At 39.0% G+C, this 19,916-nt stretch overlaps 1 protein-coding gene across 7 annotated transcripts in view; it reads left to right on the top strand.

The window, feature by feature from the left end:
* Positions 1-19,916, top strand: part of Arb2a (ARB2 cotranscriptional regulator A) — a 464,203-nt gene that overhangs the window by 40,117 nt on the left and 404,170 nt on the right. For all 7 annotated transcript variants that reach the window (XM_059276570.1, XM_059276574.1, XM_059276573.1 and 4 more), the window contains 2 exons: positions 13,189-13,290; positions 15,365-15,465. In XM_059276570.1, coding sequence (XP_059132553.1) covers positions 13,221-13,290; positions 15,365-15,465 — 171 coding nt within the window. In that variant the 5' untranslated portion in view covers positions 13,189-13,220. The remainder of the gene's footprint in view (positions 1-13,188; positions 13,291-15,364; positions 15,466-19,916) is intronic.

Genomic DNA, 19,916 nt, shown 5'->3' with positions numbered 1-19,916 from the left:
ACTCAGAGGAGGATACTAGATGTGGAACAAGGATGACTGGACTGCTACTCACATCACCAGGGAGGCTACTTGGAAAACAGGACCCCAAGAAAGACACGGGGATTGCCCAGTGACGGAGAAATGGAAGAGATCTACATGAACAGCCTGGACATGAGTGGTGGTAATGAAGGGCGAGGGTCGAGGGAAAGAGAGCTTGGGGGAGCGGGAGATCCCAGCTGGATCAAGAACAGAGAGGGAAAACAAGGAATAGGAGACCATGGTAAATGAAGACCACATGAGAATAGGAAGAAGCAAAGTGCTAGAGAGGCCCACAGAAGTCCACAAAGATACCCCCACAACAGACTGCTGGCAATGGTCGAGAGACAGCCCGAACTGACCTACTCTGGTGATAGGATGGCCAAACACCCTAATTGTCATGCTAGAAACCCCATCCAATGACTGAGGGAACTGGATGCAGAGATCCACGGCTAGGCCCCGGGTGGAGCTTCGGGAGTCCAATTAGTGAGAAAGAGGAGGGTTTATATGAGCAAGAATTGTTGAGATCAAGGTTGGATAAAGCACAGGGACAAATAGTCAAATGAATGGAAACACATGAACTATGAACCAACGGCTGAGGGGCCCCCAACTGGATCAGGCCCTCTGAATAGGTGAGACAGTTGATTGGCTTGATCTGTTTGGGAGCCATCCAGGAAGTGGGACCGGGTCCTGTGCTCAGTGCATGAGTTGGCTGTTTGAAACCTGGGGCTTATGCAGGGTCACTTGGCTCAGCCTGGGAGGAGGGGACTGGACCTGCCTGGACTGAGTCTACCAGGTTGATCTCAATCCTTGGGGGAGTCTTTGCCCTGGAGGAGATGGGAATAGGGGGTGAGCTGGGGGGAGAGGGGCGGGAGGGGAGAGAACAAGGGAATCTGTGGTTGATATGTAGAATTAAATTATATTGTAAAATAAATAAATAAATAAATAAAATAATACAAAAGGCAAAAAAAAAGAAGAAAAAAAAAGATTACGTTTTCCTTTTTCAAGTTTTATAGGATTATGATTTGTCTATCATCTATTATCCATTTGTTCGACTTCTTCTGTGCTTCTGGAAATATGTTCTCTAACCGATCCTCTTTGTTTATGTGAATCAATTTTGGTTTACTCCTCCTCTACTCTTACTGCCAGAATGCCTACATTTTGTGGTGATGCTTCCTGGACATTAGTAAACATTACTGCTAATTTATTATCATTATTTATAATAACCTTGATTTAAATTCAATGACTTTACCTGCTGCTATTCCCAGCCTTATTGATGAAGACTTTGATCAAGAAATTTTTGTTGCTGGGCAGTGGTGGCGCAGGCCTTTAATCCTAGCACCCGGGAGGCAGAGGCAGGCAGATCTCTGTGAGTTTGAGGCCAGCCTGGGTTACAGAGCGAGATCCAGGACAGGCTCCAAAGTTACACAGAGAAACCCTGTCTTGAAAAACCAAAAAAAAAAAAAAAAAAACCAAAAGAATTTTTTTGTCTGCTAGTAGTCTTTACTTATTTATAATACCTTTTTTACTTTTTAAACTTCTAATATAATTACATCATTTCCCCCTCTTTCATTTTTTTCCCTCAGATTGCTTCCAAGCACACCTCCTGTGCATGGTTAAATTCGTGGCCTCCTTTTTGTAGGGTCTGAGGAAATGCTGAAGGAAGACCCCAGACTCAAATAGTATGCAAGAACAAAGAGCATTTAATATTCCAGCATGCATGGGTTGACACCTGTACAAAATGGTCATGATCCTGAGATGAGTGTCAGGCTCCTTTTAAACATAGCTAAGAGGAGTTTCAGGGTCAGTTAGGTCATCTTGAATATGATTGGCTAAGCAAGCAGCAGTTACATTAGTATTCTTTTAATTGGCTGAGGTTTAGTTTTATCATTTTTTGACACATCTGCACAAGCTTGGATGTGACTCAGAAGGGGCTGCTGGGTTCGTCCTTGAGACACTGTGTGGCTGACTTAGACCCTCTGTGTTTGTTCTCTCCCTCGACCCTGAATGTAAGGGTCTTGTAGATAGATGGTCCTTTGTTGGAAAAAACACCTGTTTGTTCTCAGAGAACTGGAACCTAAATTCAGTTGTGAAATTGGGAAAGTTTAAGTCTTTCATTTTTCTTTGTTTTACTCCCCACCCCCCCGACACATACACACCTAAATACATAAATACAGCCTGTTCAGTCTGTGTCATGTTTTCTGTGTGTATGTGATCCCAGGGCTGATCACTCCCAGTGATATATCTACTACACATTCTTGCACCGTCTTATCAGGGATCATTGCAGAAGTGGAGGCAGAAAGATTCTAAGAGCCACAGGAAGTTTGCTGTGAGATTGTGTCTCCTAGAAATGTCAGAGAGGCTGCATCTGTGAGGATCTGCAAAATACCTGCCTGAACAAGACCCTGATGGGTGATGTTGTCTACAAGACCCCCCAAGAAAAGGACATCAAGGAGCATGCTGACTTGGAAGGAACAAAGCTCCTGGGGCCTCAACCCTAGGAGAAATGGTGTTTTCCAGGGGAGTCCCCTGCCCCCAAGTTGGTTATCCAGTAAGTTTTTTAATGTGAGGCTGCATATTATGGATCCAAGTCAAGCGGATTTTGCTAGTTTGGATTTGAAGTGTTCTGCCAAGTCCATGTGTCAAAGACTTGGTTTCAATTTTACATTATTGGAATATGGAAACATTAATAATAAGAGGCAGATCCTAGAGGAAGGTTTTAGTCATTGTGTGGTTTCCAGAAGGAGATTGTAAGACTCAGGTCTCCTCTTTTGCTTCCTGCCAACCATGAGGAAAACAGCTTCTTTTGCTTTCTACTTTTGCTGTGTATACTCTGCCCCCAGAGCACTGGGCCAACACTGTCAACTGAGACATTGGAACTGTGATCTAAAATAACAGTTTTCTCCTTTAAGTCATTTCAGATAGTTAGTGATAGTACCGGAAATCTAACTACTGTAGCATCTTGCCCTGTGTCTCTGTGATCTGACCTGCTAACTGTTGGTGTTGTTCACAGGTCTGTGTCTCTGTGATCTGACTTTGTAGCTGTTGGTGTTGTTCACAGGTCTGTGTCTCTGATCTGACCTGTTAGCTGTTGGTGTTGTTCATGGATCTGTGTCTCTGTGATCTGACCGGTTAGCTGTTGGTGTTGTTCACAGGTCTGTGTCTCTGTGATCTGACCTGCTAGCTGTTGTTCACGGATCTGTGTCTCTGTGATCTGACCTGTTAGCTATTGGTGTTGTTCATAGATCTGTGTCTCTGTGATCTGACCTGTTAGCTGTTGGTGTTGTTCATGGATCTGTGTCTCTGTGATCTGACCGGTTAGCTATTGGTGTTGTTCACAGGTCTGTGTCTCTGTGATCTGACCTGCTAGCTGTTGTTCATGGATCTGTGTCTCTGTGATCTGACCTGTTAGCTATTGGTGTTGTTCACAGATCTGTGTCTCTGTGATCTGACCTGTTAGCTGTTGGTGTTGTTCATGGATCTGTGTCTTTGTGATCTGACCTGCTAGCTGTTGGTATTCTTCATGGATAGAAAACTCTTATTTAGTCACCAGTCTGGAGTGGATAAGAAACATTCTGAAGTTGACCTAAAATCTGAAGCTCAGGCTTCAGGAATTGTACTGAGTGATTTTCAGATGGTAAGCCAGCCTTGCATTCCAGTGATGGGCTCTGTCTGGGCATGTCTCATTATCTTTTCACACACTGCAGAGACTGCTCTTAATTTTTTTCATGATTTTTATAACTTTCTTCATAACTTTGGCATCTGCTTTGATATGATAATATTGACTTCTTAAAATAGACTGGGAGGTGTTTTCTGTCTGTCCTTTGTGAAAATGGTATGGTTTCTTCTTTGTTTTTTTAACTGTCAGGTTTTCGTCTTTCTTTTTTTTTTGGTGGAGTGTTCTGAAGTTTTAATATGTTTATTGAATAGATATAGGACTATTTGTGATATTTTGCGTTGGTTTTGTCAGATTGGATTGTTTAATAAGGAAGTTTTCCATGTTTACTGCAGTTGTTGAATTTATTGACATAACATTTATAACTTAAGTCCCCTGGAAGAACTAGTCTTCTTTTTCTTCTTCCTGATGCTCTGCTGAGTGGATTATCACTAGATTTATAAAGATGTGATCTGTTTTTTCAAGGCTTAGGTTTTAACTGAATTTTCTTTTTATTTATTTATTTATTTATTTATTTATTTATTTATTTATCTATCTATCTATCTATTTATTTATTATTTTTGTGTGTTCTGGGATTATTATTTCACGTTTCTTACTTACATTTAATTTTGTTTCACATTTCTTCAAATGTTTAAGTAATGTCTTAGTTACTTTTTTATTTACCATGAAGACACTGTAACCAAGACAACTTATAGAAGAAAGCATCTAATTTGGGAGTCATGGTTCCAGAGGGTTTGAGTGCATGACCACCATTGCAGGGAGTGGGCAGCAGGCAGCGGGCAGCGGGCAGGGGCCGGAGCATGGGAGCTTAGAGCCTTATCTGAATTAGGAGGCAGAGAAGATTAACTGGGAATGGTGTTGGGTTTTGAAATCTCAAAGCCCAACACCAGGTGACACACCTCCTCCAACAAGGCCACACCTTCTCCTTCTTCCCAGACAGTTCCAGCAATTGGGGATCAAATATTCAAACATGGTAATCTGTGAGGGCCATTTTCATTCAAACCATCACATTCCACTCCCTGATCCCCATAGGCCTGTAGCAATATTAAAATACAGAATGTATTTAGTCCAACTTTAAAAGTTCCCATAGTTCTTCACTCTTAATACAGTTTAAAAGTCTAAGTCTTTCCCAAGACTTAAGGTAGTCTCTTAATTGTAACCTCATGTAAAATCAGAAAGCACATTACATACTTCTGGTATACAGTGGCATAGAATATAGATTACTATTCCAAAAAGAGGAATAGAAACAGTGAGAAAATGCTGGACCAAAGCAAGACCCAAACCCAGCAGACAGACTTCAACTCCTGTAACTTCATGTCTCATTTCAAGTTGCTTAGGATGGCTTTGCCCTTCCAGCTTTGCTAACTTCTCTCTCTTGGGCTGGTCCCACACTCTGTATGAGGATTTCCCTGGCATATGTCCTACAGCTTCAGTACCTTCAACATCCTGGGATCTTCAACATCATCCAAGCTCAATTTTGACAGCTTTACACCATGAGCTTTCAGAGCCTATGTACATGTAACGTGAACTCCCTTGCCACAAGCCTGGCCTCAGCAGCTTTCCTTAACTGCAGGGGATTATTCCATAACTCGTTATTCTTGGATCCCTCATAACACTAAAGCTACATGGTCAGTGTTGTGAAGTTTGGCTGCACGCCTGGCCCTTTCCTTGAATCACACTTGCATAAACTTTTCCTCGTAGATGCCTTTTCTCCTATTTGTTTTTATTTGGAGGACTGGATAAGCCAAAGGACACTTTATCCCACCACTCTCCATTATGATTGTAGTTGCTTTTGAGGAACAGAAAATCCCTTAGGCCTTTTCCTTTCATGAATTGCAGGGTTAGCTGGGTGGGTTCATTCCCTGAGGGCACCACTCCCTGCATTTCATTTAGCATCCTCCTCTCCTATGTCCTTCAGCACAGGCCTAGGCTCCAACATTAAACTTCCTGGTCTTTCACAGTTATAGCCCACTTCTTGACACCAACTTCTGTCTTAATTACCTACCTTTCTTTTTGAAAGCATTAAAATTTTTGAGATTATAATTTATTATAATTTATTTACATTACTCCTTCCAATTTTCCCCTCAAAACTCTGCCATATTCTTCTCCCTGCTCTTCTTCAGATTCATGGCCTCCTTTTTCACTAACTTATTATATGCATGTGTGTGTGTGTGTGTGTGTGTGTGTGTGTGTATGTGTGTGTGTGTATTACTAAATATAACTTGTTCAGTTCATATAATATTATATGTATGTTTTCAGTGCTTACCATTTGGTACTTACTTTTCTATTGTTGTGACAAAACATCATGACTGTTACGTCCAGATTGCGGGGACCCCCAAAAGACCACCATGGAGACAGAATCCCGTATGTAAAAGCAAAGAGCCTTTATTTCAAGGTCTGAGCTTGATTCCTGTGTCTGTCCAATGCAGCGGTGTGAGCAGAGAGCCCTGAGCCTAGGCAGGGTGGGGTTTTTATCAAAGCAGAGGTGGGGGTGAGGGGATTTCCAGGGTTCAGGACCCTGATTGACTGACATTTGTCTAGGGGTATCTGTAAAACAAAAACAGGTGTGTGCTAGATGCAGGGACATCTGGCCACCTTATCTAATGGTTGTAATGTTTGGGATATTCCCCATCCCTGGGTGGATCCCTGGGTAGGGTCACTTTATGGCTTTTCCTGGCTCTGGGTGTTGCCTGCCAGTAAGCCTGTCACAGAAGCTGTGTCTGGGCCCCCAAGCATGTTATGGCAGCTGTGTGGACAAGCTCTCTTGAGGCCCCTCCACAATGACCAGTGCAGCTTATAGAGGACAAATTTTAATTTGGGACTCATTGTTCCATAGGGTTAAAAGCCATAACCATCATGGTAGGGTGTATGGCAACAGGCAAGGATGACACTAGAGAAGTAGCCGAGAGCTTACATGGGATCCACCAGTGAAGATGAGACAGAAAGAGCTACATTGACCTTTGAAACCTCCAAGTTCACTTCCAGTGACACACCTCTTTCAACAAGATCACACCTTCTAATCCTCCCCAAACAGTTCCACCAGTGTGGACCGAGTGTTCAAACATGCAAACCTCAGGGGGCTTTCTCATTCAGCCACTGCAGGTGATTTATTCAAGACTTCTTACTTGGGAAGACATGAGCCTGACTTGCTGCACTCTGAATTCTTCAGCCTTAGGAAGCAATATGCATTCATAGAAATTTCACTCACAAGTTTGAATTTTGATCATTTCTCTAGCTAGCTGTAATATGTATTATGTTAATAGTTGTCAGATGTTGTTTAGGCTTGTTTAAAGAGACTCTGGGAGTAAAGAAGACTTTCTTGTCCCAGACTCCAGCATTTCTATTTCAAGAGTGCTCCAAAACTTCCTATCTCAGGGCAGACTGATCCCTAACTCTGTAATAGGCAGAAAAGAAAACAGCACACTGCTAAGGTTTTAAAAACATTGCTACCTTTAGAACAGCTAGAAGGTAAACCATTTCCTGTCCAGGTTGCTGTTGTTTATCTTGTACCATAAAAACATCTCAGTGGGAATGAGGAGCCAGAAACTCAGCAATAGAGAGACTTAAGCATAACTGGCTCTTCCCCGTGGCTTTCTGCTGAATGCTGAAAGTGTGATTTGATGATGTCTTGCTATCTAATGCTTTCTATGTTGCTGCTTGGTATTTGTTCTTTTAGTTTCACTTGCTACATGCTTAAGAAACTTACTCATTTGAAATCAAAGTATGGTGTCAGAGACCACCATCCAAGTGGAAGACCAGCATAGTATGTGTGGTTCTAGGTGGCAGTACTGAGCTCAGCTCCCAGTCAGCCCTTGAACAACTGAACACCCAATGTTGTGTGGTGGACTGTGTTGCTGAGCTATGATGATTGAAGGTTTGATACAGTCAGGGCATTTTCAACTTAGGATGTTTTCAACTTGTGGTCAGTTTGTTGAGATGGACTTCATTGTAGGTTAAAGGGTATCTATATGAGAATTTAATGCCATTTCCCTGTGAACACTGTGTTAAATTCCATAAATTCTAGACAGTGCTCTGCTTCGGAGATATAGCCCAGCCTCGTAAATCCCATAGATTCTGATGTATTGTTTTTCATTTTCATTCAGATAGTACTTTGTAAAATTTGTGCAACTTTTTAAACTCAGAAGTTGCTTTAAAAATGTCATTTATGTTTAATAATTGAATTGGAGCTTGTATTGGAGTTTTCTAGCAGAACAGAAATAGTAGAATAAATCTATATATCATCTATCTGTCTATTTGTCCATCCATCCATCTATCCCCACATCCACCCATCTTGCTATCTCTGTCTGTCTGTCTGTCTATCTATCTTTTGGGTGTTTATGAGAATGACTTACTAGTCGTGGTCCAACTAGTCTAACAATGGCTGTCTACCAACAGAAAATCCCAGAATCTAGTAGTTGCTCAGTCCACGAGGCTGGAGATCTCAGCTGGTCTTCAGTATACACAGGAATCCCAAAGAAGTAGGTTCTAATGCCAGTGAAGAAATGAACTTGCCTGTGAGAGCAAGGGCAAGCAGGCAAAGCAAATTCTTCCTTCTTCAATGTCCCTATTATAGGTGGCCACCAGAAGATGTGGCCCATATTAAAGGTGGATCTTCCTACCTCAAAAGATCTGGATTAAAGGTGGGTCTTCCCACTTCAAATGATTTAATTAAAAAAAAAATCCTTCACAGGGTTTTTAGTTAATTCCAGGTGTAGTCCACAGGGGTGGCTCATGGGGTGGTCAATGAGTAGAGTTGCTTATACACAGGCCTATTTATCTGGATCCCACAAGGTGGCAGGAGAGAACTACTTGAGAGAGTTGTCCTCTGACCCCTGCACACTTGCCTCTATTGGTGTGCTCTCTTACGCTTCCCTACCTTCCGAGAAGTCCTCCTTTTTTCTTGTTCTCTCCCTTCCTACCTCCTTCCTGTCTCCCCCACTAAGTAAGTAAAAAAACAAACAAACAAAAAACCAAAAAACCCCCCAGTTGTTTATTTATTTATTTATTGTTTGTTTGTTTGTTTGACTCAGGGTCTCACTGTGTAGCCCTGCTGGCTTGGATCTTGTTATGTAAACCAGCTGCCCTTGAACTCACAAAGAGTTCCCCTGCCTCTGCTTCTGTTGGAATTAAAAGAGTGCACTATCATGTCCAGCTCACAATTGGATATTTTTGCAAGAGATTTTCTTCATTGAATTTTAGATTATTGTTATTGTGGTTGAAGACTTGGTTTATATGATTTCAATCCTTTAAAATTCACTGGGCTTATTTTATGGCCTGGAATATCAGCTATTTTTGTGACTGTTTCCTGTGCCCTTTACAGAGGTATTGAATTGCCTAAAGCATGCCTATTCATTAGATCGTGGTTTAGGTCTTGTTTAGGCAGCCATACTATTGAGGTTTTGTGAATGAAGTTTTCCTGTCATTTCTGGGAGACATAATGTCATAGTAGTCTTTCTGGTCCTCTGGCTCTTAGAATCTTTTTGCCCCTTTTCCTGGACATTCCCCGAGCCTTAGGTGCAGGAGCTGTGTTGTAGTTCTGTCCTTTATTGCTGGGCTCCACATGATCTGTTGATCTTTGCATTATGGCCTATTGTGGTATTCTGTAAAGAGAAGCCTCTTTGATGATGGACGAGAGCTACACTTATCTGTGGGTATAAGGTTTAGAATGCAGTTGGGTCTAGTAAGGTGGCGGTAGTAGGTTCACTTCTAAGATTTATGACCCCACTAGCCCCAGGTAGTTGACTGAGTTTCCAGTGACTGCTGAGAGAGGGTGAATTAGCATTTCCCAGAGATGAGCTCATTAATTGGCTATCCAGTACCAAGTGGTTAGCCATGAAATCCTGTGCACACAAGCCATACTAAGTGGCTCAGATGTATTTATATATTTATGTATTGATATATGTAACCACAATAAGAAAGAGACAGGGAGTGAGAGAGTGAGATGGAAAGGGTTAGAGGGAGGGGACATAGGAGAGGTTGGAGGGAAGATAGGGAAAGGTGCAAGTGATGTAATTATATTGTAATTTAAAATGTAGTCAAAATAAATAATGAATACTTGAAGCATAAAAAGATGTTAAATGGCTATTTAGTGGATTATGTAAAAGTGAATTAGGTCGAATTGATACTTTTAAGTCTTTTATGCCTTTATCTGTTTTCTGTGTTCTTACTCTATTCAGTAATATGAAAAGGCATTGGAACCTCCAGCTTTTACTATGGACTTTTTTTTCTTTCAGGTTGTTTTAGTTTGTTCTTTTTTTTTTTTTTCCAGCATTTTCACTTGGTACAGATACATTTAAGATTGTTACATGCTGCTGAAGAATTTACCCTTCCTCATTATGACATACATGTCTCTAGTTCTCTTATGTGTTTGGATTTTTACCTCCTTGGAGTGTACCTTTTTAGTAGTAATATGGCAACTACAGATTAAATTTTGATTAGTGTTTATATGTGTTAGCATTTCTAGTCCCTTGACTTTTAATTTTCTTTGTCTTTATGTGTCGCTATCATATATGTAACTCTTGCATTTTGTTGTGAAATTGCTTTTTATTTGGGGTGTTTAGGACATTTATTTATGTGTATTTATGTGTCTGTAACTGTGTATATTGTTTCCTTTTATTGTACTAGTGTACCATCTGTTCTCCATTTGGCTTGTGCTTTTTTCCTGCTTTCACTTGACTTGCTCTTTTTTTTTTTTTTTAAAGAAGTTGACTTTTAGAGCAATTTTAGAGTTATAAAAGTTGAGGAACAATTTAGTCAAGGTTTTCCAGAGAAGCAAAAGGAATAGAATTTTATACCCACAGAGTTATGTATCATTTAAGACCAGGAAATGTGTTGTTAGGCAGTTCCATGGTTGTGTGAACATCAGAATGTATATAAACAAATCTATATGGTATAGCCTACTCCATACTTATTGTTTATGATATGGACTGGTACATATGGGGGGGTCTATGTTTGAAGTGATATAGTGATGACTCAATATGTATGTGTACATATATGTGCATATGTATATGTACATTACATGGAGGGGAAGTGAGGAGAATGAGATGGGGAGGGAAAGAGAGATGGGGAGAGAGGAACAGAATGAGAGTGTAGGGCACCATGGTAGCTTGAAATTCAGATAAAAGTTGATAATACAGTCTTGAATCTGAATTCACAAGAAAGCCTTCAATTTGGATATAGTTCACTTACGTTATTGATCCCAAATTTATGGATTAAAAGGATATATCTAACCAGGCGACTGTGGTGCATGCCTTTAATCCCAGCACTCGGGAGGCAGAGGTAGGCAGATCTCTGTGAGTTTAAGGCCAGCCAGGTCTATAAATCGAGTTCTAGGTCAGCCAGGGATGTTACATAGAGAAACCTTGTCATGAAAAATGAAAAAAAAAAACCAAAAAGGTACATTTAAAAATATCTTTATGGTAATGTTTAGAATAGTGTTTGATCAAACACCTGGCTCTCATAGATTGACACATAAAATTAGTTCTTATAAGCAGATAATAGAGTTGCCATGTCTAGCATCTCTCTGGCACACAATTTTCCCTATTATTAATGTCTGGCATTGCTTTTGCACACTTGTAGAATTTATGCATCAGTGGTCTACATTGTTAGAGTTCATGACATTACTGCAGTTTATTTTAATTTGTTTAATGTTGTTTTTGTTATTGTTATTTTTACTGACAGTGGATTCTAGGGCCTTTTGAATGCTAGGCCAGTTTGTGCCATTGTGCTGTATATCTAGCTCAGAGTTTCCACAACTTTTATTGATAATTGTGCAGCCTGGGTTGGTCTGAACTCCTGATCCTTCTGTCTCAAACTTCTGAGGCAGTGTTCTCAGATCCAAGGTATCATTAAATACTCTGTTGGTAAAATATTTTAGGGTGGGAGCAGAGAAGATCCAAGATAAGCATGGTATGCCTGGTAACAATAGGAAAAGAAGATGGTCTCTCAAAACCCTTCAAAACTGAGAAGATGAAATCATGTCAAAGAGCATACTATTTAAGAAATCAAATAAATGTTGTAGTGTTGGATTGTTACTTAGAGTATATAGTGATATTAACAAATGCTGGAGTAGTTGTGAAAAGGGAGAATGTGAGGCCGATGTAAACACAGAAAACTGACCAGTGATGTGTGCCAGTGTAGAGGATGACCAGTGATGTGTGCCAGTGTAGAGGATGACCAGTGATGTATGCCAGTGTAGAGGATGACCAGTGATGTGTGCTAGTGTAGAGGATGACCAGTGATGTGTGCCAGTGTAGAGGATGGCCAGTGATGTGTGCCAGTGTAGAGGATGGCCAGTGATGTGTGCCAGTGTAGAGGATGGCCAGTGATGTGTGCCAGTGTAGAGGATGGCCAGTGATGTGTGCCAGTGTTCCTTACTTCAGGAGATAGAACATGACTCCTTTGCTTTTACCTAAAAGTTGGTGGGACTCAGTCACTTCTAGAGACGGGCCATGTGAAGGAAAAACTGACACTGTAATGGAGAAGCCTGCCAAACAGCACCTCATCCAACTGATGAAGAGTCATATCATCAGTGATGTTTTATACATGTCATATTCTCCTTGACATGTGGTAGTGACTGTAGTCATCTCTGACAAAATACTTAGTTTTAGTGCAGTGTTCTGGGTGGACAGACGAACTGTGGTGATGTAACATGTTCTCATTAGGGGAAATTGGGCTAAGGGGACACAGACACTCTGTACCATCTTTCAGATTTTCCATCAATAGAAAATGATTCCAGACACAAAGTTTGAATATTTGGCTTATTTTAGAAAGCAGCTCTTGGGCCTTTTTTGTTGTTGGTTTTGTTTGATTTGAGACAAAAGTTTCCTTGAGTAGTCTTAGCTGGCCTAGAACTCACTATACAGACCAGGCTTGCCTCAGACTCCCTAGTACCTTCCTAGTGCAGGGATTAGAGGCATGCCCCACCACACCTGCCTGGTCACCTTTCTTGATTTGTGAAATTCAGTATTGAAAAGAATAGAAACAATTTTAGTATCAACCATGCATTTCTAGTCAGCATGCCTCATTTTACTATTTCTCATAAAATGGATTAATATATAACGATATCAGTTTTGCGTTTACAATGAGTTCTTTTATTTGCAAACCATAGCTCATTTATATGTAAAATTTAGTGGCCATTGAAATTTCACATTCATTATGAAACTTTGAAACTGTAGACTAAGGTTAATGAGGTACAAACAAATAGCTGTTTTGAAGGGGGAAAAGTTAATCATTTAGTAGATTATTTTGAGAGTCCACAATGTGATTTCTTGAGGGATTATAATTTGGAAAGTACTTGTTTTGGTATTGTGTTAGATCAAAATATACCATTTTTGGAACTTAAATTTTAATAGCATTATCTGTTAAAATAACATAAAACTAATCTAGTAGAATAAAGGAATACTTTAAAGCAATTTAAAATGCAGTCTTCAGTTGTATTCTCTATGAACAATGAATCTAAGTAAGTTTCATATAAGTTTCTATCACTTTTTTTCTAGATTTGCTGTCTAGGATCGATTTGGATGAACTCATGAAAAAAGACGAACCACCTCTTGATTTTCCTGATACACTGGAAGGCTTTGAATATGCTTTTAATGAAAGTAAGTGCTGTATATTATACATACATATATGCATATGTATAATTTATTTCACGGTGTTTATAGAATCACAGGAAGCATATTAGTTACTGTTAGATATTTATCTAACTAGAATATTGCAGGATTTTTGGGAGATTACTTTGCATAGTAAAATCCTTCACTACAGTGAAAGAATCAGGGAACAATTTTCTCTAGTTGTCAAGTCACATAAATTAATAGACATAAATTTGACTTAGTTTATACATTTCAACTTTGAGCATTCCCCTCTGATATCTAACTGAAAACTCCTAATTGAATTACATAGAAAGGTACATTCTTTACCCAGCTGTTGGAAATGAGATGACTGGCAGTCGTTATATGGGGCAATATTTTAAAGTAGAGTACCCAGGATTCCATTATTCTTCAGGGAAATATTTGTTTAAAATCTTTTTAAGTTTGGGATAAAATAACCTTTATACCCGAGTTGTTGGAAAAGGCATCATACACCCACCATACACTATTATCTTTGAAGGCTTTTTGCTGTTGTGGGCAGGTAGCATGAAGTTGTCATTTCCATCTGTTGCGTTATAGCTCTAAATTTGTGATCGCTCATCACTGTTCTTGCCAGACCCCTGTATAGTGTCCCCCCTTGCACCCATAGATATAAGGGGCTTCTTCTGCCCATGTGTTCTTGAGTGCTCAGTGAATTTAAAGAGAAGACAATAGAAACTTTGATCACTTTTAGATATTATTTTTTATAAAAAATGCTTTATGACAAAACATGTATAAATAGTAATATTTTGCCTGTTGGGGGGAAGGATTAAAGCAATTGGCCTGTGGGCTGTTTGTCTTCTGATTATCAGAATTTTTCTGTCGAAAGCAAGGGGGATGATGGTCTGTCTTTTTTCATTGTAAATAGACTGAATTAAACCTTTTAGTAAATAAAGACCAATGTTTTCCATGAGGAGTTTTTTTATGGACTGCTATGCTCTAGATGTTTGATTGAGCATTGCTCATGGTAAACAAACCTATTTTTTGATATATGAGGCACATTTCAATGAAGAAACACAGCACTTTAATTCTTTAGCACAGAGAATGGGAATGTTATGACCAAATACTTACTGGTGTGTGAGGAGCACTATATGCCTTATTTGAACCGTACTTACCCTGGGTCAGGTAATCCAGTCCAGTAAGAGAGAAATGTGGGTAGAGGGATAGCCTGGACATCCTGGGCTCTCCTTGCTTTACCTGTTGTAGCTTGAATGCAGGTCCTGGCACTGTTAATAAAGTTTATTAATCTTCATCAGGGAAGCCCTGTGATTTGAGTGAGTCTGATTGGATAGTTTCAGCTGGTGTTAGGTCTCCTCCTCCTCTTCAGTCTCCATTAATAGCTTATCTTCAGGCCTAGTAGAAAAGTGTTACTCAGAGTTCTGAACCCCATACTCTAGGTAACCCCCACAGTGCATTCTTTTTTTTTTTTACACTTTTTTTTTTTTTTTTTTTTTTTTGGTTTTTCGAGACAGGGTTTCTCTGTGTAGCTTTGCGCCTTTTCCTGGAACTCACTTGGTAGCCCAGGCTGGCCTCGAACTCATAGAGATCCGCCTGGCTCTGCCTCCCGAGTGCTGGGATTAAAGGCGTGCGCCACCACCGCCCGGCCCCACAGTGCATTCTTATGTTCCCACATCATTCTAGACCTCATTGTCCATATACATCACAGATGGCAGCTTACATTGCTGAATTTCTTTGATTCTTGTCTAACTTTTTGAAAAGTTGCTTAGATTTCCAACATTTGTACTTAGGTGGCCTCTAAACTTCTTCAAGCCTGGACCATGCTTATGGCATTGTCTGGTAGCAGTTCTTATCCATAGTGGCCTTAAAGTAGTGTCAGTTTACTTGAAAATATTGAGATGAAGATGAAGACTAGGGACCATTCTTTTATATAGTTAATAGGTTTATGTCATATTGGCATTTGAAGACAAAAATTTAGAGAGAAAGCAAGTATTTAAGACAGTTATTTTTATCAGACATTATTTATTGTAAGTTCCATATTATTTAAAATATATTCTAAATCATTGGAATATTGCTTGTTGTCTTTTAGAGGGGCAGTTAAGACACATAAAAACTGGGGAACCCTTTGTTTTTAACTACCGAGAAGACCTACACAGGTGGAACCAGAAAAGATATGAAGCTCTGGGCGAGGTAGGTCAAGAATATTGCTGTTTTGCATTTTCCAATTTGAAGGTTGAGGTAAGCCATAGATATTGTTTTAGTGCATTTTCCAATTTGAAGTACCTGGAGTAATGGTTTGGAAGGTTCAGCAGTTCACATACTCTTTTTTATAAAAAATGACTTTTAAAATGCTTTTTCTACTTTGTATTTGGTAGTTTCAGTCATTTACTAGAAGCACATTCTTAATTTGAAAGCTTCTGCTTATACTGAATGTCCTTCATATGACTTTGGTATTTTCCAATAAGTCATCTACATGGAAAAACAAATTCATGCCAAATTTTACCCTCTTTGGGTAATATTTTTTTAAAAGGTTGAATATTCTACTGTGCCAGGAAAATGAGGTTTGCCTTTAAGTCTTTATTTGTGTGATGATCACTATTAGGATGGTGAGGTTGACTCACCCTTCTTTCCCTTTGGCTTGATAGCATAGTTTGCCTTCTAAAGTTGGGCATCTTACATGATCTCACGAGAAGAAAAGTGCCATTTGTCATTTTAGTGAATGTTTATCAACTGAATATTTCACTTATTCAATATCATATATTTTTAATAAAACATAGATAGATACATTTGTTTAATATGTTACCTAGACAACTACTTTTTTTCCTAAGGAAAAGCAGGAATTTCTTTATTTACATTGGCCTTTTAATAAAGTAGTGAAAAATATATTCTTTGGTTTAAGAATAACATGGAAGACATTGTGTAGCAAGAAGAAATCAAATATGGTGAAACATTTTTTCTTATGTTTCTTGTATTTCTCCATATCTGAGCAAAAGTTTTGACTTTCTGTTCTACAGTCTCTTTACGGGGACATGGTATTATGTTCTCGCAGGCTTTAAGGGTGGAGAGGATTGTGCTCCCTTCCAAGACACTCAGCAGATTTGTGTCTACTCAAGATAATAAAGAGTTTCCCCCTCTCTACAGTGGTAGCCAAGATGGCGGGCGGGCTTACTTGTGGACCTCCATGAGACCAGATTGGCTAAGCTTGCCTTTCCTTAGCATTTCCCTGTGTTCAGTGTTCACCTGTGCCTGTCCATCATGAATCTCAGGGATATGAGAGGGAAGAGGAGTGGATGACTATCTGAAGCTCCTGCTGCCTGTTCTCTGACCCAGTAGTCTGGTTATTATGGCAGCAGTGTGAAGACTGTACAGGCTAACGTGCTTTTTGGAGACAAGGTAATTTTAGGGTTAAACCTTTGTCACTTCCACCTTTTTTTTGAGGTAATATAATTGTATCATTTCCCTATTTCCATTTTTCCGTTCAAATCCTCCTATGTATCTTTTCTTGCTCTTTTTCAAATTTATGGCCTTTTTTTCTTTAATTGTTGTTGCATATATTCTTGAACATTCTTTAATAGTTGTAATTTAAATGTATTCAGAGACCAGAATAATTTCTGCTCACATTAAAGTGCTTGCCTGTTTCTACTTGAATTATGTACTGCAAAATGATGGTGTTTTCCTTATAAAATAACCATACAATAATAGTCTTAGACAAGTGCTGTGTGTGTGTGTGTGTGTGTGTGTGTGTGTGTGTGTGTGTGTTTAAATGACACTGACGTTTTATTCCTTTCTATAATCCATGTTCAGCAGCTCCTTTACACATGTTGTTATTCTACAAACATAACCTTATGGGATGTTTCTTCTTTTCTTTTCTTTTCTTTTCTTTTCTTTTCTTTTCTTTTCTTTTCTTTTCTTTTCTTTTCTTTTCTTTTCTTCGTGTGTGTGTGTGTATTCTTCTGAGACAATGAAGATCTTACTGTATAGTTCAGGCTGACCTCAAACTCACAGTGTAGTCCAGGCTGGCCTTGAATTTGGAATCTTCTTCCTCATGTCAAAATCAATGTAATTCAACATAATGGGCTGGTGGAGAGGTGGACTAGCAGGTTGAGGCTTATTGCTGAGCCTGATTATCTGAGTTTGATTCTCAGAACTGACTCCTTCAGGTTGTCTTTTGATCTCCACACACTCTTGTGGCAGCCTCACTTCCCCACCACTAAATAAACAAATAATAAATAAATAGAAATAAGACAAAATTCCACTAGTATAGCTTCTTTTCTCCTAAGTGGTCACAAAACTCACAGCATTTCATTCTTAATGCATTTCTTTAAGATTTTTTTTTAAATTAAAATATAATTACATCATTTTCTCCCTTCCCTTCCCCCTTTTCACCTTTTCCCTGTGTATTCTGCCTTGCTCTCTATCAAATTCATGGCCTCTGTTTCTTTAGTTGTTGTTACATTTATATACATATATATCCCCAAATACATGAATACAGGCTAACCTGTAACATTTCGTAAATCACTATTTGCTTAAGTCAGTGTTTTGTAGATCAACAAATCCATGGGAATCACATACCAATCCATTTTCTTTCCTAGTATGTTGATTGAAAGCAGATATAACTTGTTCACACAGAATTTAGTATAACAGAAAACCTGGAATGGACAAGGGAAAGTTTTCTCATTACAGGGTTTGTTTAGGCTACCTTGCCTTTGGTTTCATGTTTGGGATACTTGTTTCATTGATGATTTGCTATAGAAGATTTCTAACTGAATTCCATTTCCTGTATTTAAGTAATGAATTGTTTAAGGTCTAGTTATATATGGATAGTGACACAGTTGTCACTGTCACTGTATGAGTCAGCGTGTTTGGAGTAATTATATAATCCATTGTGTCTGCAGACCCACTTCTCACTAATTAATTCCATTTCTGCGTCAGGCCTTCGGATTCAATGTAACCAGCGGCTTGTTCTTCAGTCACACCTTGTCCTTGAGTCCTAAGTTGTTTTGAGAAGTCCTTTCTCCCTTACCACAGACCCGGTTCTGATGGTTTCTTGGGCTGCCTTCTCATCCTGCTATGGGAGCCTCTCTTTCCTTTCATGCTATTTTACCCTACCCTTCCTTTCCTCCTCTCCTGTTTCATATAAAAGTAACCTAAGGAAACTTTAAGGTCATTGCTGTTGAGCACAATTTAAATAACAACAAGAAAGCCATCAAGATAGTTTCTGCTGGTGACAGGACTCCAGTAGACCCCTGGTGGGGGAGAGCACTGACTCTTACAAGTCCTTCCTCCTATAGTACTTACCACTCATCACTTCCTTTATTTTGCTTATTATTTATTTTTAAAATTTATTGTCTTAATTATATATGTGTGGATGTTTTGCCTATATGGGTGTATGTGAGCTATGTGGGTGTAGTGCCTGCAGAGGCCATAAGAGGACTTTGGATTGTTTTGAACTGGAGTGCCAGGCAGTTGTGAGTGCTGGGAACGGAACCTGGGTCCTCCAAAGGGCAGCAAATGCTATTAACCACCGAGCCATCTCTTCGGGCCCCTATGTATATTTTTTGTGTATTTAAGTATTTTATGCAAATTTTGTTTTCATGATATTTGATGAATAATAAATTAGTATTATGCAACTGTATATAAATTGTGGTCTATGGATTTTGTGAAATTCTAATGTTAAGAATTTAAAGAAAATGATTATATTTCTTATTAGAAGAAAGGAAGTTAAATGTTTTTTACCATTCCTGTAACCAAAATTTAAAAATAGTATTTGTTTCTGTTCTTATTAAATATCTATAAATTCCAAACTATCTGTTGCTTAAGCTTATTTGGAAAGTAAAGTTTACCATAACCTTCATGGTCAGGCATCAGACTTTTATCATGATAATTTCGAAAGTGCAAGTAATTGTGTAACTGTCCAGGTTCCAGTAACCCTTTCTATGGAAGTCCTAGGAACAGTAAGTATCTTCTGCGGAGTGAAATCTCCAGCTACAGGAAGAGCCTTGCACAGAGCAGCCTGGGAAGAGCTGGGCAGCAGCCCCTGACAGTTCTCTTTTCTCGGCAGTGGCTGTGGGAAGGGTTTAGATAGACTGTACTCCCACTGTTGCTTTCATATGTAGCTCTGATAAAATTTCAACAATCTAAAAGAAAAGAAAACCCTTGTGTTTTTGACTATTTCCTTATTGAATACTGAATTTTGTCTTTAGCTGAGAGCTACTATGTGTTTTAGTTTATGTCTATTTTTCTCTTAAGAAGACCATCACAAGCCATTCATCATAAACTGTTTTTAAGACCTGTTCCTGAAATGGTCTATCATTTCTATATAAATTAAACTTATTGTATATGTAAACTGAGATGTCAGTTCATTTTCTGAATATAGTGTCATAATACAAAAAAGAATGCTTTATATTTGCAGTTACATTTTTATAGTCAAACAAATGCTTGTGCTAATATGTATAGATTTTTGTGCTACCCACATATGGCTTGAAAAATACATAGCATTTAATGAGTTTTGGTAGTTTAAATTTAGAAGGAGGCCATCAGCTTACATAGGAAGAAGTCTAGTTGGGAAGGATTATGTATAAAACAAAAGTCCCTAGTGTGTGGATATTGGAATTGAATGTTAAGCAATAACATTTTTGTGA

This window comes from Peromyscus eremicus, chromosome 11 (genome assembly GCF_949786415.1).
Source record: "Peromyscus eremicus chromosome 11, PerEre_H2_v1, whole genome shotgun sequence".
Classification (NCBI taxonomy): domain Eukaryota; kingdom Metazoa; phylum Chordata; class Mammalia; order Rodentia; family Cricetidae; genus Peromyscus; species Peromyscus eremicus.
The sequence above is the reverse complement of the archived record's forward strand: the minus strand, read 5'-3'. Positions and strand labels throughout refer to the sequence as shown.